This window comes from Denticeps clupeoides, chromosome 2 (assembly GCF_900700375.1).
Source record: "Denticeps clupeoides chromosome 2, fDenClu1.1, whole genome shotgun sequence".
NCBI classification, from domain to species: Eukaryota; Metazoa; Chordata; class Actinopteri; order Clupeiformes; family Denticipitidae; genus Denticeps; species Denticeps clupeoides.
Window position 1 is genome coordinate 27,497,109 of NC_041708.1, and position 21,028 is coordinate 27,518,136.

At 40.3% G+C, this 21,028-nt stretch overlaps 1 protein-coding gene across 2 annotated transcripts in view; it reads left to right on the top strand.

The window, feature by feature from the left end:
• The first annotated feature begins 388 nt into the window (after positions 1 to 388).
• piezo2a (piezo-type mechanosensitive ion channel component 2a) overlaps positions 389 to 21,028 on the top strand; it is a 76,986-nt gene continuing 56,346 nt past the window's right edge. For both annotated transcript variants that reach the window (XM_028960514.1, XM_028960523.1), the window contains exons 1-2: positions 389 to 974; positions 11,860 to 11,955. In XM_028960514.1, the coding sequence (XP_028816347.1) occupies positions 911 to 974; positions 11,860 to 11,955 (160 nt within the window). In that variant the 5' untranslated portion in view covers positions 389 to 910. The remainder of the gene's footprint in view (positions 975 to 11,859; positions 11,956 to 21,028) is intronic.

Below are 21,028 nucleotides of genomic sequence, written 5' to 3' on the forward strand. Positions count from 1 at the left end.
TGTCTTCCTCTTGTAAGTCGCTTTGGATAAAAGCGTCTGCTAAATAAAGTAAAGTAAAGTAAAGTAAAGTAAAGCATGGTGGGGTTTGAACCTATGGCTTTTTGGTCGTCTTGTTCGCAGACAACACGATGCGTCTTAGAACTCACCTGAAACCAAATGTCCGATGTGGGAGTAAAAATCCAAGAAGCACCAGGCACGTGTGCCCGTGGTGGAACGTCCGAAGCCCTCGGCCGGTTGGCGGACTCCAACCTGGCAACCCGCGTGGCCGGGCCCGGGGGCCGACTCCCGAATGGCGGACCCGCCTGTCAGTTACGGGGTGGTCCACCACGCGTTTCATTGAGGAGGAGAGACGTGGGACCGGGTCGGAGGGGGTGAAATACAGCTGTGCCAGAGGCGAAAACGTGCGCGAGGCGGGACGTGGGTTCCGCGGGGAACTTTTACTGTGACTTTTGTTTACGTCTTGCGGGCTTGCGCGGCAGCAGCCAGTGAGAGGACTTTTTATTCTTTCTAAAAAAAAAAAAAAAGATTGAGTTGTTCGCAACTTGTTGAACTTTCAGCGTGCTTTAGCAAGAGAGTTTACTGGGAAACCCAAAAAAAAAAAAAAAAAGTTGTGATCACTGTTTTGTGATCATGACATCCATCCTCCAAGGGAAGTGACACTTTCTGGAAAACAATTTCTCAGCTGTTTGCGTTTTATTTAAAAAAAAAAAAAAAATATATATATATATATATATATATTTGCAATTCGGGAATTGCACCGAGGAGGAAGCAGGAGCGCGCAGCAGATGTTTGGGGAAAAAGAAGACATGGATCGTGGACTGGTGCCGCGGAGCCCGGCTGGGGGACCATGAGCTCTCCGCAGGCTGGACTTGGCCCGTCATGAGCGCTGGACACTGAGCATCTTTCAGCCATGGCCTCTGAGGTGGTGTGTGGACTGAGCTTCAGGCTGCTGCTCCCGGTTTGCCTTGCTGCAGGTAAGCTCTCACCTTCCTGGCAGAGCAAGCAGCCAGCCAATCATATCGATAACATTGCACGCTGGAGGACACTGATTGCACGAAGATATTATTTATGAACGTTATTCTGGCATGCTTGAGGAATGCAAAAGGCTTCTATAATCTTAAAATTCCTAACCATTTAACTTACCCCTTATATCGAGAAACTAGATCTGAATTTAGTTGTTTTGGTGGAATTTCCAAGCACGTATGTAAATTGTGTTTTTATTCATAGTATTATTCATATATAAATACAAAAGTTCCCATTTTTCTTCTGGCAAGGATTTACTTTTACTTATTTTAATTAAAAGAACAGGCACGTTGTATTGCTCTATGAACCTTAATTTGTAAAAGGTCAACAAAACACAATTTTTTCCACTTTAACTCAAAGCGACTTTAGTAGATTTTGTAATGTAACTACATTCCTCTTGTGAAATTTGGTTCTAACCCAGGGTGTGTCCGCCAGACTGGCTGTGCGTGTGTCGTGTGTCGCTTCCCAGACCGTTAAGAGTCCTCCGAATGTCATACCCCCCCACCCCCGTGCACAAAGCTGTTAAACCCCAAGGGTTTTCTGGGCCGCTCCATCACAAATGCAGCCCAGATCATGTTGCACTCCGGCCGAGGGTCCCAGACGTCCACAAATGGCTAAATGTTGTCCATCTGTCTCCCACATTCAGACAGCAGTGGGTAAAAGTGTGCATTTTTTTTTATTGCTGGCCAGAGCTACATAGAGCTCCTCTGGAAATGGCGAAATGTGCCCTGAATGGGGTCCCGTTTATTTGATTGCCATGGATTTGGTAATTGGGGACTGCTCTGGGATTGGCCCGCTCTGTTTTCACAACCAGGATAAACAGGCGGCAGTTAAACTGACCAGAGCACCGAACTCGAGTGACAAGGAACATTTGTTTGGTGGCCCCTTTGTTTTCTCACTTATATAATGCTAAACTTTTCAATTCAATTTTAATCATGTATGGCTAGTGACCCGAATACTGTCGCCAGAAATACGAACAATGAAAAAGGGTCTATTTGGTTGATCTCTTGACCACTGAATAAAAGCTGGTGTTCTGTGTTTCGATTTTAACTGTATCCTGAATGGCAATAAAATATGGATACAAAAGAAAAAAGAAACTATTTGCGAGACATTAATTAGAGTAAAAAAAGTTTTTACAATTCAGACTTTTTATTATGTGCCGGGAGGGATATCCACAACCCCCTGACCACAGTGGGAAAATTTGGCTGAATGTTCGCGGAATCGTCATGAAAAGAAGAGGCAGTGGGAACCGCTGCTCATGAGTTAAGTATAACTTTGGACCGATAGCGAGTGCGGCTTTATGGGAGCGTGACTGTTGAAGAAAATGGCATCAGATGTTAGAGCTCGCCTGAAGGTATTTGAGAGACCCTGAGACCAAGAACAACACGCAGCACTTTGATGAGACCCAAACAGTCTTCCTGGTCTCAGCGCTGAGGGCTGTACTCAGTGCTACTCAGCTGCTCATCTTGGGGAAAAACATCTGCCAGACGATTTCAAATATACAGCTACAGATCCAGTGAAATTAGTAGAGCATCTCGACTCAGAATATCTAGTGTGTTGCCAGTTTTGTATTATTTTACCCCCAAAAAAACATCCATGATACAAAATAGTGCTAATAGTGCTGAAACAGTAGTTTATAAGCTACAATTCAAAAGATTTTCTTGATTTCCATGGGGGAAAACATTTAAGAAAAAAGCTATTTAAAATTAATAAGAAAGTTAATATTGCAGTAATAACAATGTTGCTGTTGCACCAGATACTTAAACAGATTTTATTGCTCCTGTAATAGGTGCATCGGTTTTCAACTGTAGTAATAATGTAATAATAATCTAATAATATAATCTAATAAGTGACAAACTTGCATTAGTGAACACAGTACTCCATTGGAACTCAAGACTCATTGTTGTTGATAATAGGCGTCTTTACGTTTATGCAGATATTCCATTTATTTATAACTCGAACAATGTCTGGACTATTTTAATGGACTTAAACAGTTGTTTTCAGGGAAAATAAAACCATGACAAAAATGACCCAAATCCTTTGAATGGTTATGAATTACAGATGTTCCATGAATGCCAGACAATGACCAATCAAACTTTGTTCAGCAAGTGTTGTTCCAAAGCCCTGAAAAAGCTAAATGTAATGGTGGGAACGTCTCTAGTTACCGTGCTTGTTGTTTTGTGCGCCATGTTCTAATCTGTAAATGTTAAGAAATTCAAGAAGCTCTGGACTCAAAATCTATCAATTTTACATTCACCAGCTGTAGCAAGTGAGCCACGATTTATCCATGTTTGCAGAGGTAGCCTGGGCCTAAACATCCAAAGCGTCCTACTCACACCCATGTTCATTTGAATTCTCAAGTGTTTATTTCTTAATAGTTCTCTTTCTTTAAGAAGGACAATGTCAGTTGTCTGTGTGTCTGATTTTTGGTTGCTGCAGAGTGCATTTTCAGCGCACTGAGGACCTACTTCCATCTCACCCCTTGATCAGTTCATTTCATCTAGAAGTCATGACCAGCTACTTAAACAGAACTCATCCAGGCCCATCGTTACACTTTGGTCACTTAAAGGCTGGTCAAGTGCTTTGGCAATCTTGTTGATGTTGAGTGTGATTGCATGCAAGTGTTCTGTATGAAGTGACTTTCCAGAAAATGTATTTAGTTGAAAGGCCTTAGATCAGTTTTAATTTCATGTATGTTTATTACCACAATTTATTTCCCCTCAAGGTGAAATGCACTATTGTGTTCATTGCTTCTCATGAAGCTCGAACATTATTAAGACCTTATGATGGGCTGCTTTAAGCAGTGCTCTGCGCTGCATGATCGTCCATGTCGTGTGGGAGTGACATAGGCCTTGCTTTGTTTTCACTTAAGCATTTTATGGCTGTTTTCACTTGGGAGAAATATTTTGTTTGCTCGGCCGCAGGATGTATACAGATCCTATAAACTTTATATAGAAAACTCCTTGAAGTGGAAAGGTCAAGCCACTTAAAGCTGCCTGACCTTATCGTAGAACACTCTCGATTCCGGAAGTCAAGCAAATATTTGCAATTGGTGGAACAGTTTGTGTTGGATTATTTGACCGTGCTTAATTATTCTGTAAAAAACAATTATTTAAATAATCTTAAGGTTTTCACAGCTGGATTCCCAAATTTTCTTTTAGGGAAATGGTGGCATAGCGATGTGTTGGTGACGCTGGGCTAATTAAAAGTTGGAGAGGAGCTTGACAAGACACGACAATGAATAACACAAGAAGCAATTATTGTGAATACACCATGGTACAGATTTAGACAATTAAATAAGGTTGGGATACTCAGAAATAGATCCTTTTTATAGGGAAGCAGATGGATCGTTTGGGTCTCAGCTTTCCTCTAATGGCAGAAATTGAGAATACTCAGGGTTAAAGTTCGATGAATCCACATTCTTCTGTTTAAGAGGGTCCCTGCAGTTAAAAATCAGCTGTTGGCTAATTCCATTGGTAAGCTATTGCTATATCTGTCAGTATTAGCTCTGTCAATTTCTGTTAATTAGGGCTGTCAATCAATAAAAAACAAAAAATGTAATTTATCACACATCTGGCAAATAACAAAACAGAACAATGGTTGTTGTTGCTCCTGTGTTCCCTGCATGACAGGCATGCTGACTCTCAAGTGAATAAATAATTTATAGTGTTTACAGGGTTAATTTATTTGAATGTGCTAAATGTTTAAAAAACATTTAAAGCATTCATTTTGACCTCCCTAATAGTTATCCATTGCTTAATAATTTCTTAGGTGTATTTTCTCAGTGTTAGAGAATGTAAGTATTGTTTTAATATATTAATGTTTAGAACCCTTTATTATAAGCGTGACTTTTTCTGTTATATGTATGTATGTTATTTGTTCAAAGCAGTTCTCTAGGCTCTTAAACTGTGGTAAGCATAACACAGGCTCCTTCTAATAGATATTTTTCACAGCTGCTGTGGGTCTGAGTTAGTTTAGTTATTATTCTTAATATCCTCAATGTAGTACAGTTAATACCCTCACTTTTTTCTTTTTATGTTGGTCATAATGCCGGTATTTGGAGAGCCAGCTATTTTCAGAGAAGAAATGTGAAAAGTTTAAAAACCACTGTTCTACAGACAGGCTTTCCATCAGATGTCATGGTATTAAGTGAACCCTGAAGGCTTTTTGTCTCAGTGAGGGCGACACTGGGTTATGGACAACAGTCAGAAATCCGCGGGGCGTGGGGGAGCTTGGTGAGACAAAGTCTCATTGAAAACGTCTGACTCAGAGCAGGCATGATTCATACGGCTGAATAAAGACGAACATCAGAAGTGAAAAGGTCCCGAACCTCCTCACTTTTAAATGACACAGTTTCTTGTGTTGTCACGTGTCTCTGTGATTTAGAGTTCAATAAAAAAAAGCTGAAAATGACACACATATCTAAATATCTAGTCTTGGAAATTATATTTATAATTGGTAGGAAAACGCTCAGGCTGTATATTTAAGGTCCAAAAGGTGTCAAATTCCACATCTATATCATATTTATGATGCTCGTTTAAAAATTATGCAGACGTACATCATGTTTGTGTATGTGAAGATGACCGTAAAAAATTATGTTTACTTAGACAAATGTGAATTTTGATCATGCCTTGACCCACGGGTGTTTCTCTGCACTGCTCCCTCATAGTCACACCATTCATCCAGTTTTATCTTAACCGTATCCTGTCTGTAATCTGATGGCTCAGGCCACTGAAATATATTCAGCCACCTGAAAGGACCTTTTGTGCCGAGTCCCATAAGCACGCCGTCATCCTTTTTTTCCCTCTTATTCGCGCAATTAAAGAGAGACTACCAGAAAATGGCCAGCTGTATATCACACCTCGCGTTTTTTCACCAGCTCGCCCTACACTGCTGCACACGTGAAGCAGAATGGGCAAAATGTTGGGGTCTTGGTAACAGACCAGAAAATTTGGAATTCCTGAAAGCATCTTGATGCGTTGAGCTGCAGGGAAATTACGTGCTTTTTTGAAACCAGGTGTTGGTGGCCTGCTGCCCCAGCCGCTGCTTTTTTTTTTCGCTTTTTGCCAGACCGGCTGTCAGCGAGCGCCCGACCGACAATGGCAGCTGTATACCTGGTGTGTTTGTTTGTTTGTAGGCCATGTTAACTGATGAGTGGACTGTGAAGGTCAACTGGCGAAGTGGTGATGCAGAATGGTGCAGATAAAGCACATGCACACCTCAAGCCTTTCTGTGTGTGTGTGTTCTTTTACATTTATGGCATTTATCAGATGCCCTTATCCAGAGAGACTTACAGTCAGTAGTTACAGGGACAGTCCACCCTGGACCAACTTAGGGTTAAGTGTCTTGCTCAGGGACACAGTGGTAGTAAGTGGGATTTGAACCTGGGTCTTCTGGTTCATAGGCGAATGTGTTACCCACTAGGCTACTACCACCCTTTTGCCAAAGAAATTTGATGTACTTTTTAGATGCAAATGGCTTGAATGCGTGAACTTCCTCTGCTCTCTGTAAATGTTTTTCATCCAATTGTTTTTTAAGGCAATTTTTTTTCTTCAAAATTCAAATGATTCAGGACTTCTCCTTTGACTCATCCCGGAATGACTCATTCAGTTGTCCCATTCAAATATTTTGAGTCACACAATTTAAGACAAATTTGAAACAGAAATGCAGGTAAAATGTTTCATATGTCCCATTTCCATTAAAAAAAATATCAGGCAACACACAACATCTTAGATATAATTCAGGACAGATGTTCTTGCTAAAATGTCCCGAAAACCTGAATCTGGTCACTCTAACTTTTATTAAGGCCTTCTATGAAGAACATCTGACAGAAGTCTGGTCTATTAAGTCCAGACATGACAACAAAACTGGCTCAACATGTATTGACAATTAATTTTTAATGCTTCACAAAGTATAATGTGTTATGTGTTGTGTTCATTGTGGCAGACGTTCAGATGCTCATAAATAGAAAATTATACCTTTACTTGAGTTAGGATGAGCTTGGATGAGTTCTGTTTGTGTGTGTGTGTGTGTGTGTGTGTGTGTGTGTGTGTGCCAGACCTCTGTCTATACTTGGCCTATTTTCTGCCTGAGGTTTGTTCTCTCAACCTCCCATAAATTCCACGGCATTGATGAACTGGCACATTGATACTGAACATTAATATTTAGCCCCAGTGATATTTTTTTTTTTTGCACAGGGGTTGAATATATATTTGTCAGGGTTGGTGTTGTTTCAATGTCAACATCAATAGTATTTGGTTTGGCAATTACGTTTGTGCCAGGAATTCTTGAACACTCTGTTCCAACAGCTAAGCAAATAGAAGACACTAATTCTAAAAAGAAATATTCAAATTTGAACACACACATTTCAGGTGGAGCAGCCAAAACAAATTGCTGTGGATGCGTTTTAGTCCAGTTGACTGCTGAATGGGTACAAGTCGGGTACATGTTAAGATTTATGGAACTGAAACCGAACCTGAAACCTGAGCTGGAAAGCCAAAGCAATTGTTCACCTGATGAAATTTTTTATGATAATTTTTTTTCAAAGTTGAATTTGACGCCCATTACTGCACATGCTTAAGAAAAAAGCTGAAGCTTGATGGTTACCCCAAACTGGAAAAAGTAAAACAGATTGCTGTTGCTATTGATAACCTGAGGGTTTCTGTAATTCCCAACTAGGCAAAAATAAGATTTCATATCAATATGATGTATTAAGCTTGTGTACACCATACCAGGCTTTCCAACTTGCTGTAAGAGATAATGGCATAGCAGAAACCTATTAAATTAATTGGATTAATTAATTTATCTCACGACTGGACTACTGCAAGTCCCTTCTAGCTGGTCTACCTCTAAGTACCATCCAACCTCTACTGATCTTCAACCTTCCCAAATTCTCCCACACCACCCCTCTGCTACGTTCCCTCCACTGGCTCCCAGTAGCTGCACGCATCAGGTTCAAAATACTGATGCTGGCCTACAAAGCCAAACATGGAGTAGCACCATTCTACCTCACAGCCCTTATTACACCTCGCACTGCACCTCGTATACTCCGAGCCTCCAGTACTGCTCGCCTGGTCCCCCCATCGCTAAAGGTAAAAGGAAGACGCTCATCTAGACTCTTCTCCGTCTTGGCCCCTCTGTGGTGGAATGAACTTCCCCTCGAGGTCAGAACAGCTCAGTCACTGAGTACTTTCAAACGGCAGCAACCTTGCCAATGAGCCGAAGCAAACTACTGTATTATGGATGTGTGTGATTAATTAACTAGCAGATTATGCTTTACCACCTAATTCCTGACTGAAATTCTCATGCTCACATTCTACTACAACTCCACAAATGTCATCCCAAAATGGGATGTAATGAATTGTTATTAAACGTTTGTTTGTGTTCAGAATAAACGCTTGTGTAAGTATGAACGGGTGCTGCCTTACGTGTCAGTCCAAAGTGTCAGTACATGGCCCGAAATTACCGCCCGCCACCAACAGCGTTGCTCATGCTCTATTCTATACCTTGATGTGAAAGGAGGGGTTCAGGATTACAAATGTTTGCTTTGTTCGCAGGTGTTGCGGCTCATAGCTTGCCACATACCTGCCACGGCCGGTCTGAAAACCCACTACAACGTCCCGCGTTTTCATCAGCAGTGCAGATTTTGCCGCAGAAATTTGAATAACAGACTTTCTGCCTGTTTATTTGGTTTGCAAGTTCATGTTATATCCCTGCCAAAACAGCTAGTGTTAGAATTGCTAGTAAATCTAATAAGACCGAATGAGAACAGGAAAGATCATTCCTGTTTTCTGTTTTTGATATAATATGTCTTTGACCAAAGCTGACCTGCTTTGAGAGGTTCTTTGACACTCAGCTGTGACATGTTCAGCTGTGTTCACTCAACATCGCATGGATTAATCATCTTCACTTGACTTTTTTAATACTGAGCCTAATAAGCTCTTAAAAATACCTCAATTGATAACATTTTTCATTGGTCAGTTTCACTGATAAAACCCGATCAGGGTGGAACTTTTGGCTGTTTCTCATAATTCTGGTGGAATTCTTTCAAATTCGAACGCGCCAGCCACGTTCTTTACACAGATATCAAAAGAATCGAATTGGAGACAGAAGTTTTTGACCTACTGCATGGGCCTGGGCTGACATACCTGGAGCCAATGACGATCCTACTGCTCAAAAATTCAATACCTATGAATTCAATGCTCATGTCTCTAGTGAGGTAAAAAAGTTTTAAAAAATTATCTTTTGAAGCTGCTGTTTTAACCCCAACTCAGTTCAGCAGCAAGCAATAGTTCAGCATCTGGGATGTATGTGTTAATAGGTGCCTTATCTGCAGCTCCAAGCAGCCAAAGAATAACTCTGTCTCATCGCTCAGCTAGTCAACAATGCAGACACGCCACATTTATTTATTTGAGTTATTTATTTAACTTTGAGAACCTAATGCAACACATATATATTGTATAGTATTTTGCCATTGTTACATTTTCCTACTATTCTATTAACCTGTAAGTGGATTGTAAAGACAGCAATTGCATCAGTCTATATTGTTGTCAACTTTAAAATTTGTTTATTTTATTGTTCCATACGTATACTGTTTATATAGCTTCTTTTATATAGCTTTATATAGCTGCGTTTCATTCGCACATTTTAGAAGAGACCAGAAGTTTGGCCTCAAATAAAACGAGCAGAAAAAAGAGATAGGTCTCACAATTAGTATTGTGCAATTTGTCACTGCAAACACTGACGCTTTTGTGAAAATCTTTTTTCATTTCAGTATTTTTATTAGTACAAGGCTGAGGTACACTTAAAGAGGAAACAGTTGGGGCTAAAAATCAGAACTCTTCAGTCTTCATTACCGGTAGCTAAAAGGGAAATGAGAGCAACACTCATCACCACCAACTACTCACCAACTGTTAAAGTTGGCCCTGTGCATGACCTGTGCATGACCTCAATCAACACTGACTGAAGAAGAAAGTGGGTAAAAAGAAATAGATTTTGCAGTGTTCATATTTCTGCAGGTCCACTGGAGGGGGCAGTGTACAGTATGAAGTTGTTGGTAATGTGTGTCTGCTGTATGTTCTTTGCAGAAAATGAGCCAAAGTCGAGGAATCTTTAAATTCTAATAGCAATATACAGACCACACGAGGGTATTCATTATTAAATAAATAATGAAGAAGAACTCAGTCTGAGGAAGATGCGCACACACATACAGTATACACACACCTGGTGGTATTGTTTGTGTCTGACAGGCGGGATGATCTCTTTAGCTGCTTTCCGGTTCTTTCCAGCATTAAGGCTCCCCTTTCATGTCCGTACTCTGTTATTGGTTCTTTCATCTTTTGATTGGAGTGTCGGAACACATTTGCCAGTTGTCATTTTATATATAAAAACTTACAGATGTGCAACAAACCTTTTTTTATTTTCAGTCATCAGTCATCATATGCTTACAGGTATTTGGTTGCATAGATACAGATCCTTAGTCCTATTTTTAACAATAGGAATATTTTGACTGACTGGAAAATTACTTGAACAGTACATGCATGGTGGTGCCCATATGTACAGTACCCATGGGCCTCATGTGATCCCATGATGTCACACTGATGACAGCTGGACCACAAACAATTATTTTCAAAAGGTTTTGATTCATACTTTCTGATGTGCACGTGATTTTTCTGCAGTTGTGTGTGTGTGTGTGTGTGTGTGTGTGTGTGTGGCTGCAGCTTTACTGTATGGCAGCCATTTTTCTGCATGTATAAACACAACCTCCTAATGCTGCTCCACCATGTTAGCCTCTCTTCTTGAGTGTGATTGAAATCTTACAACAACATATCACCCTGAAGTGTCTGTCGTGTGATGTCACTCATGAATGTGAACTAAAAGCTCATTTAACATGGGTCACCAGGTCACAAGTGGCAAATGTGTGTTAACAGCACTGCTTTGTTAAAAGGTTGATTCCAACCCAAAGAATGAGAATATCTCAAAATATTAGAACTCTGACGCAAGTATTTCAATATCATTCAGTTTTATGACTGTGTTTATTGTAACAGTCATGTGACCAGCTGCTGTCTGACATTTCATAAGAGCATCTGGACCAGGCATTGTTATGATTTTCATAAATAAACAGATAAACCAGGAAAGAAAAACTTGATTTCTTTCACCCAGAATATGATTCGTAATGATTTTTTTATATGGTCGCACAGGCTACTTCCTAATTTTTATTTAATCCCACACCCATAAAAATGATTAAAAATTAATATGTACAAATATTATTACAAATTGTTTCTTTACTGTTTCATCTAAATCTTGAGCCTGAGGATGTCAAGCCCTACACTTATCATGTGTACTTAGCAGGAGCTCAAAAATGTGGCCAAATGTGCCCAACGTGGAATATTTACCTCCTTTTTTGAAAACTCATTAATGCACTTGTTCAGCACCATCTACCAGTATTGTATGGTTGTCTAGACCAAAATGCGTTTCAGACATATTTGGGGAAACAAGTCAACAAGTCAAATATTGAGACAATGGTAGCGAAGTGTCTAATTCTCTGGTTATCAGACAGATGGAAATCGAGTCCTACTGGGTAATACTGGGCGATTTCTGTCTGCACCAGTCCATCACAAAGTACACCCTTCTGTACAAGTGTTCTATGTTCCTGTGCATTTGTCCCTTTCTCTCTGTTTTGCAGGAGATCTTTATTGGTGCCTGAGCCCTTTCATTTCCACAGACAGCTGTTCTCTGTGTAACAAAGGGCATTCGTCATGCTTGATTTATTCTGTTGAGTAACGTCTCAGAGGTTTCACCTATTTTAATGCTTGTGTCCCCTTCCATCCTTTGCAGCATGTCTGTTCCGGTACAACTGCCTGTCGCTTGTCTACCTCATATACCTCCTGCTCATCCCACTTTTTGCTGAGCCCACAAAGACAACAATGCAAGGTAAGAGCAACTGTTGATACACTGTTGTTACTGCAAAGTGACCAAAACAACCACCAACAGAAATTGGCAATCCCCATTTTAACCCATCAAAGAGGCCAGACACCCATTTCATCTATATTACCGATTTCAGAAGGTTTTAATTGCCAAAAATAAAAAAAAGAAAAAACTGAATTACCTGCTTACACAAGATGCAGTGTTCATAGGGAAATCTAGATTCATGTGCCCTGCATAAATCGTAATCCTTTCTGATGTTCGTAAAAAAAAAAACTAAAGCCACATGGGCATTCAGCTGATGGTGCGATACGTTTCAAGAGATGTTTGTACTGGAGAGGAAACAGCTGACCCCAGTCAGGGCGACTTGTTTCCAGTAAACTCCCTCACAGTTTGGACCACAAGTTGAAGCCACGACAATGGTGCAGATTTCTTATGGTTTAGGCTCCCAGTTAAGTAAGATTTTGCTGGTATCAGCTTTATTCAAACAATTCAACAAAGACAACGGACCCTTCATACACTTTATAGTCTTTAATGCAGATCAGTTCTTGTCGGCATAAAAAAAAAAATTATGTGTGCACAAAGCGGTGATATCGGGGGGAGGAGGAGTGCCACAGGGTTTCCTCACTTCCACACTCCCCCGCATGTCAGTGAGTCCCTGGGACTTTGGGCCTCTAATGCATATCTTGCATCAACACACCACGATGGCTGTTCTTGCTTGTATTTTTCCGAAGCGGGTTCAAGGGAATGAGATGAGGCATTTGTTTAAAATCAGGTTTCAGTTTGTTTGCCTGCAGCATGCTACATTCCCATTGGTCAGTAGTGTAACCTTTCCCTGTGTCATCTGGAAAACAGCATTTCTTTCTTTTGCATTTGCATCTGTTCTTAGGGCTTAAAAAAATCTCTTTAACATGGGCATTATTCCAACCTAAAAGCAATTCAAAAAGAGACAATTCATTGGAAATAGTTGACATTTTCAAATGTTATTTCTTACATATTTATAAGTATCTTTTCCTGCATGTGCTCTGCAGTTGCTGCATCCACCCTAACCTACTTCCACTTCACGTAGGTGGAGCCGATCTGCACGTCTGACTGTTTATTTAAACAGATGAATGACAGCGTGTTGAGAATCTGTAACAGCACACCCGAGGGGTGTTGCTTTTTTTCTTTTCACTTATATATATATATATTTTATTTTTCTGCAAGCATCAACTCGCTGGCCAAATTTTTTTTTCGGTCTTGTCTGTCTGCCTGTGGAGTCTCAGGCCTGAGGAAGCAATAAGGGCCTATTGAGTGGTAATGAAGAGCAGGCTCAGTGGTTGCCTCAGACAGGCGGCACGTCCCTGTGTGATGAACTGCACCGTTGTCCACAAAAGATGGACCAGACGAAGTGGATCCAGTTTCTATTTACCAGCACAGCATTCATGCCAAATACAAGAGTTATAGATTATAGAGTATAGATTATAGCATTAAATTAGCAAGAGTTAACCAAAGTCAAGGCCCCTGCCCCGTAACAACCATAGACATACACATTGAAACCATTCATACATATTGCTTATAGTCTTAACATGGACAATCTTGACTAAAGGTACACAAAAATTCTAACTACTTAAACAAAACACACATCATCTAAACTCTTCTCAGTCTTGGCCCTTCGGTGGTGGAATGAAGTTTCCCTTGAGGTCATAACAGCTCAGTCACTGAGTATTTTCTAATGGCAGCTCAAGACCTTCCTCTTTAAAGAATATTTAGATTAACTTGTAACATTCTTATTGTCTAATATATGTACAGAATCTACAACAAGAGTGAATAAAAAGATTGTATTCATAGTTGGGGGTCCTAATGAACCAGAACTGATCACTTCATTGATGGTAACTTGAAAGCACGTTGTAAGCCGCTCTGGATAAGGGCGTCTGCCAAATGCCTTAAATGTAAATGTACACAAACAAACATAACCAAAACCATTTCCAACAGTGAATAAATTTGACATAAGCACTCAACATAACTGGCAGCCCTATAAGCAGTCTGAAAATTGCATACCTTCTGGGTGGCAAGAGCGCACCGAAAAGCACAAAACCATTACTATAATTCAGCCTTCATGTGCACACATACGCTGAGTCATGCCTTGTGGTTGGTGAATGGTGTTGATGACACTATTTCCGTGTCCTTCGATTCTATTGGCTCAGACGACTCAAAAAATGTGTGAACCATTCAAATCGATCTATTTCTGTTGATTGAGGAGGTGCTGGATATTCTGGATATCAATACCTACCTCCACCTCTCTGCCAGGTGCCGATGGGATGCTGTGGGATTTTCTTCAGTTTCTTTATTTTCTCTGAACCAGTTGACATATGTGCTGATTCCTAAACTGTAGATTAATATCAGGGGCATTATAATTTTGAACAAAAAATTATACTAATAGACCATGCAATTGGGGAGAAATGTGTTTAATTTTGAGTATTGAAAAAAGGGGCAAAGGGATTAACAGGTTAAACGTATTCTGCATACTTGAATGATGCCTAATTCAGATTTCAAAGTTTAAGCCAATTTTTACACAGTTTAATTGTAGAACTACGTGTCTTTAAGTTAATTGTAAGACTGGCAATGTGGAATCAGAGTCCCGACTGAAAATTTATTGACCCTCTTCCACGAAGACACGCAAGGACGTGAACAATGATTACAGGGGGTTGGACTTATAGTGTTGTCAGTCTCCTGACATGGCAAGAATTTATGGCACAATTCATCACCTCATTCGACATGGTGACATCATGTCTGATCCCTGCAAAAAGCACCTTGGCTAGAGTGCCTTCCAGTCTTTTTTGTCAAAATAACTCCATGATGCAGAAATAACTCCTCCATCAAGGGTTTAATTTCCAAGTGAAACCAAACTTTCTAACAAACTCAAAGTGACCAGATGTCAGCTTAGTAAAAACCAACCATTAGATGGGAAAAGTGAAAATTTTGTCATTGAAACACATGTATGGAATCAGATTTGTGCCAGATTTTTGAAACCAAAATCTCCTAATATCAAACAAAAATACAACATCTCGCTCTTTCATTTACGCTTGAAGACTATGCTACTTGTTTTTATAGTTTTGCTGCTCCGGTTTCCCTTTAAGTTGCCTGAGGATTCAGTTGGACTTCTGGCACAATTCTCTTGTCTGGGTGGGGCGTCGACTCATTAGCTAGCATGTATTTGAGTGACAGCCATTCATATACATACCCATCCATACCAATGGGTATGTACAGAAGACAGTTCTGCAGCCAGCCAGCAGTGGTGCTAGACCTGTGGGTGCATTGCATTTCAGAATCTGCAGTTGGAGGGTGTGTGCTCATCATTTCATGAAATTTTGTGAAATTGCCTGATACCTGGAGACCTGCTCTGTTCTGTTGTGATGTGTTGCAATGTGCCCTCGTGCATTATCAACTGCATGGAAACACGCTGCTAATTCTGTATATTTTGATTATACACTGCTTTAGTAATTGACACATTTGCAAAATACATCCTTTTCTGCTCGAGGACCTGTTTGGTGACCTTGTTTTTTCCTAATAAATACAGTTAAATTTCTATTCCGTATTGGCTCATGCCAAAACGAGACCATATTAACTCTATACATTGCTCCAGGTATTAAAATGACTTTGATTCCCTCCACATGGCTCTGTTTGTTTTGCTAGCACCCAACTCTCATAAGGAGAGCTGCACACCACAGCCAGATGTTACATGTCGGTTTAAAAGATGGTAATATACTATTCTTCAACCACCACATTTTTGTTTCTCAATATGTATGCAAGAATGAAGGAATATCTTAAAGGGACATCTTCTGCAAGATAATTGCAAATATAACACAAAATGACAAATTCTATTCTAACTACTGTTTGAGCGGGATAGACTGGGAGCACCCACGTAATCTCTAAACCCTCCAGTGAAACCTGAACACACCTTAGGGAGCAGCATCTGTCCCCGGATCCAGAGGAAAAGTGGTGGTACAGTAGGATAAAGGAAAGCTATCAGCAGCTCTCATAAAAAAAACACACACCCGACCTGTACAGAGAAGGGGACACTGGAGACAAGACGGCTTCCTGAGGAAACGGAGCTCAATGGAGAGGTCGTCAGCGAGGGACCCTGGCCCACTGCTTCCCAAAGCCCAGCCTTGCAGCTCTTCCTGAGGAAGTCATGTGGAAGATGATTCACCATCCTTAAGTGTATGTTTATAAAACTTGTCTACCTGAACACGTCACACTTTCTTTTGGCATTATTATGAACGCCAACTGTCAAGCTTCGGGGCAGAGAGGACAGATGACCTGTCTGTGTTCCTTCCTTTCATGCTCACGGCATCATTTTAAACATCTTGCTTCAAGAAAAAAACAGTCCTGACAAAGGCCAGGCATGGAGGCACCTGCTCTCTGTCCACATGAGGTTTTTTTTTTTTTTTTATGTGACCCCCCAAGCCCATTTCTGGCCCGTCGAATGTACAACGCAGCGTCTGTGCCGGTCCAGGATACGCCTTCTGCCTTCTGTGAGTCACAGGCTTCACAGATGCCCACACATAAACACAAACACAGAGCTGCACAGGCTCACACACTCACACGCACCCGGAGAGTCCCCGAATTCGACGCTCTGGATGCTTTCGTCCTGAGTCACATCATAAAATGTAATTAAAGGCTCGCTGCATGCTGATTTTCTTTGACAGCTCAAACCTGTTGCAAAATATATAACTCTCGCCGCAGCCATGTTGGCATGATTTCGGGATGCTCTGCTGAACTTGTGACTCACCGAGCTGGATGCGAATGAACACAGTTATTCCACATTGAGTAAAATCAGTGTTTATTCGGAGCCTCTGATTTCTGCTCACCTTCTCTGGGTGTGGTGGTCTGCGTTTGGCGGCAGTTAATGCTGCCACCGGTGCAAAACTGTGCCATAAATTGCAGCAGTAGTAAAATTAATAGGTTCCTCTAATGCGGTGTAGTGTGGTTGACACCGGGACTGTTTAGAGAAGGAAACGGTAATGCATTAGTCGAGTGCAATTAATGAGCGTGTTCTACTTCATGCCGCTTCGCTGAGGCAGGAAACTGCATCTGCCGTCTAGACAGAACCTATTTTACATCGCAGAGTCCCTCCGGTTGTTTCTCCGAGTTGCTATTCCGTTCGACCTCTTTGCAAATATTAAGTCAAGCCTTTCTTGGATGGATACCATCATGTATTTTATTTGAACAGATCCTTGTTATACGTATAAACTAGTCTAGTTATTCTCCTGTTTCAAGATTAAGGGTCAGATTTCCCCAGCGCGCTATATAAAACATATTGTGTGGGGAGTGTTTCCGAATGTCACCTCAAGAACGGCTTTGGAATTTGCAGAAATAAACATATTAAAACAATAAAGGTTTGCTTGTTAGGTATCAGTATCTTGGAGAGGATGAACTAACTACCCACCCACCGCTTTTAGTTTGAGTGTCATTACTTATGACACTCAGAGGATGAGCTTTGATGTTCCAATAAACTGAATTACAAAAGAAGGAACTTTCACTCTCCCATCCTGTGTGGCAGAGCATCTTATCTCTTCCGTTTCTCCTGCTGGACTTTCCATTTTTTACACTCGTAAGTGGGTTTCGTAAATTCTGACTACAATTGTGATTAGGGGAGGGCCTATGTAATTTCATCTAGGTTACAGTAACTTTAATTTAATAGTGATGGGTGGATGTTTCTGATGTCATGCCAGGATGAAGAAGGAAAACATGTTCATTGGTAGAGGCTGAGGCTGAGCAGTCTGACTTAAGGCACCTTACAACTACATTCTTGTCACCACTGACCAAATTATGCAATTGATTGATCAAAACATGCAGAAAGTAGCAAATGTCATTGAATGAATTGATGTGAATCAATTACATCAATTTACATGAAGGGGAGCCTTTAAGGGAAGTGCATTGTCATCTGGCTAATCTCTTTATCTCCCACTAATGTCGCCCTTCAAGTATTGAACTTCAGATCAGATTTGCGCTCCATGCTGATGGCAGCAGGGACTGATCTTATTATGCTGCAGTGTGATTGACAGTGCAATATTAAGCGCTACTGTTTTGTCTTCAGAAAACAAGGCCTCGTGTCTTTTCCCTCCTACTTTCTCTCTTTCATATATTTAATATTTAAATGTATGACCCCAAACAGAAGTCAAATTGCAACCCGATCAGCAAAGCTCAACCTCCTCTGAGAGGCGATTAAAGATGACGAAAATTTCACGATTTGGATAACGGTGCTGGGAGTTTAGCGCGTTGACGCCCTGGCAAGGCATCAGGCTATGTGATTACGCAGAAGGTCTGTAGTCACCGAATCTGCACAGTAACTGTCAGTGGACAGAGGAAGCTGCCCCAAATCACAAACTGCTGTGTGCATGCCTACACAACGTCTTTGTGCTCGAAGAAATCACAAAACACATCTGGTCTGCGTTCCAGCTTCCTGTGCCAGTATCGTCTTTCTGCCACAGATGGGCTTATCCTCAGCGGTGCTTTTAAAAATTTCCTGGTACTTGTAATAGTTTCAGTGCATGGCATGACTGCATGCACCCCTTTATGCCCCCAATAATCATCAAAGAAATCACCTATTGAAAATGGCTCATCTGTTGTTGTTCATGTGTATTCTTTATTTACGTTCTTATAGTGTCAGCTTTGCACTTTTGTAGTAAATTAACTTAAAAGAGTACATTTTAGTGCTTGACTGTCACCTACTGAGAAATGCTAGTACGGCATTTATATCTCTTTTAACCATGCTTGTATGGCTCTGACTGGTGATTGAAGTAATAGGCACAAATGTATTACACCCTTTAATAAATAATAAAATATTTAACCTGGGAGTCAGAGACATTTTTCAAAACCACGACTCACAGTGATAGGCTGTCACATGCATATGTATTTAATGCAAGAAATTAAAAATAGAGCCTTCATTTCTAATTCTAGAAATTCTAGACAACTGTCCAAAAGTTTAGGGTCATTTAGAAATTTCCTTTTTTAAATGGATGTATAGTTTGTTGCATTTAAATAGACACCAAATAAGTCAAAACTCCATTGTTCATGTTGTAAATGACTAGGTTGCTACAAGGCTGTTAGTGATGGAATAATCCGAATCAGAAAACTTTATTAATCCCGAAGGAAATTGCTTATGAATATCTGCCTACATGTAGAGAGGAACAGACAGTCTTGAGTTCCAATGGTGCTGTGTTCATTAACCCAAATGTGTCACTTTTAAAGCTTCATTCATTATAAGAAAAACCTTTGAACTATGCTGATATAGCTAATAACAGTTGCATTGATTAGAGATGCAATAAAGCTGGCTAGAGTCACATTAGTACAGTATAAAGTGCATCCACAGAACTGGGTTCAACTACATCATTATTTCAGACTTTGTCCATGTTTTTTTGCTTGTTGTTCATGGAAAAACAAGGACATTTTGAACAGTGTGGTGTGTTTGTGTATATATACACTACCAGTCAAAAGTTTGAACACACCTGGTACGTGGTTACAGAGACTAAACATCCATTTTTCAATTATCGATCACATATGAACCACAGCATAATAAGCATATTTGATCAATACTTACAATTGGTTAATGGTGTTGATAATGTGTTGATCAACATTCCATAGCTAGTTCAGAGGAATGGAGTTGTCACTCAAATACCTGTTGGACAATGAGTTAAAGTCCCGCCCACACGAGAGATCTGTGCCATAAGTGCAACCAAATGTGCAATCCTCAGGCAGTGTAAACGTAACGGGGTGGAATGACTGAAAAGCCAGCAGGGAAACTTAAAAAAAAAAACGAGCAAAATTGAAAGTCCCACAAACAAAAACGAAAAAGAGCGAGATGCAATCAAAAACATACGTTGTCAAAATTCCAACCTCTTATTTTACATTTCAACGTCTTTGTGTTTGGTATGAGGAAAGTTTTGGCACAAATCTGATTCCATATTTTATTAGATTCGCTTTTCTTTATCTTCATGACTGCGTTGTTCACTTTTGTCATTATCCAAAACCTCTTCATAAGATGCTCATCAACATGATAAGAAATTGTGCAGCATAAACCTTCAGGACTGTTGGAGACCCTCCCCATTGTCTAACTTAAGGTGGTGGAGAGAAGCCAAGAGTGTCAAATGCTGCCATCACAGCATAACAGCATATGTTTATTACATACTGCACTTGTGATATTTCATAGTCCTGTTCATAGTCCTGAGTAGGTGAGTCCAAACTTTGACTGGTAGTGTGTGTGTTCATATATTTATACAAATTGCAAGTTGCAATCTGTCACCGTAGCCAACAGCCCTATTTGCAAGCTACTGTAAGTCACAGGACAAGATAAATGGAAGTGCTCCTTAACCCGGTGCTTAGAGCAGCATTGGCCTGTTCTGTATCAGTGAGGCTGACAGTTCCTTTTCCCAGAATGATCCGAATCAGCAGTACTCTTCTTGATGGAGTGATGCACTGGGATGGATCAGCACACCTTTTATTATTCTAGTCCATTAATTTCAGATAAAATGTAATACTATCATTAAATATAATAAGTTATCATAAATTTGTGTTAACTTGCCCTAACCCTCACTCACACTGACTCTCTTTCCATAACCACTTAATCCACATCTGGGCTGCAGGTGCCAGAGCCCATTCAGGGTCACTGGGCATAGCGTGGAGACTGAACCTAGGTCATTTTGTTCACTTTCTGGTGGAGAAAGCAACATTTAAAGGATCAACCTCATCTAGACTTTAACTGTAAATTGTATTTACAAGATTTTCACATGGGATGATTGGTATTTTCAATGAAAGAAAAAGTTTTCTTTCCAAAATTTTTTCAGTGGTGCCATTTTAAAGTATTCTGTATATCCCTTAAATAAAAAATGATGTATCTTTGGGGCATGTAATGACAAGTAATTCTTGAGACGGAAACAATAATATTGTAAAATTGTTACAAGTGTGGGAAAGTGACCTGCATGGTAGACACGCCCTCCCCTTAAACATTGACTGGACATGCACCCCTAAGCATACAGTAAACAAAACACAGAAACGCTAATCGCGTTGATTTATTTTTTACGCATTAAACATTTTAAAT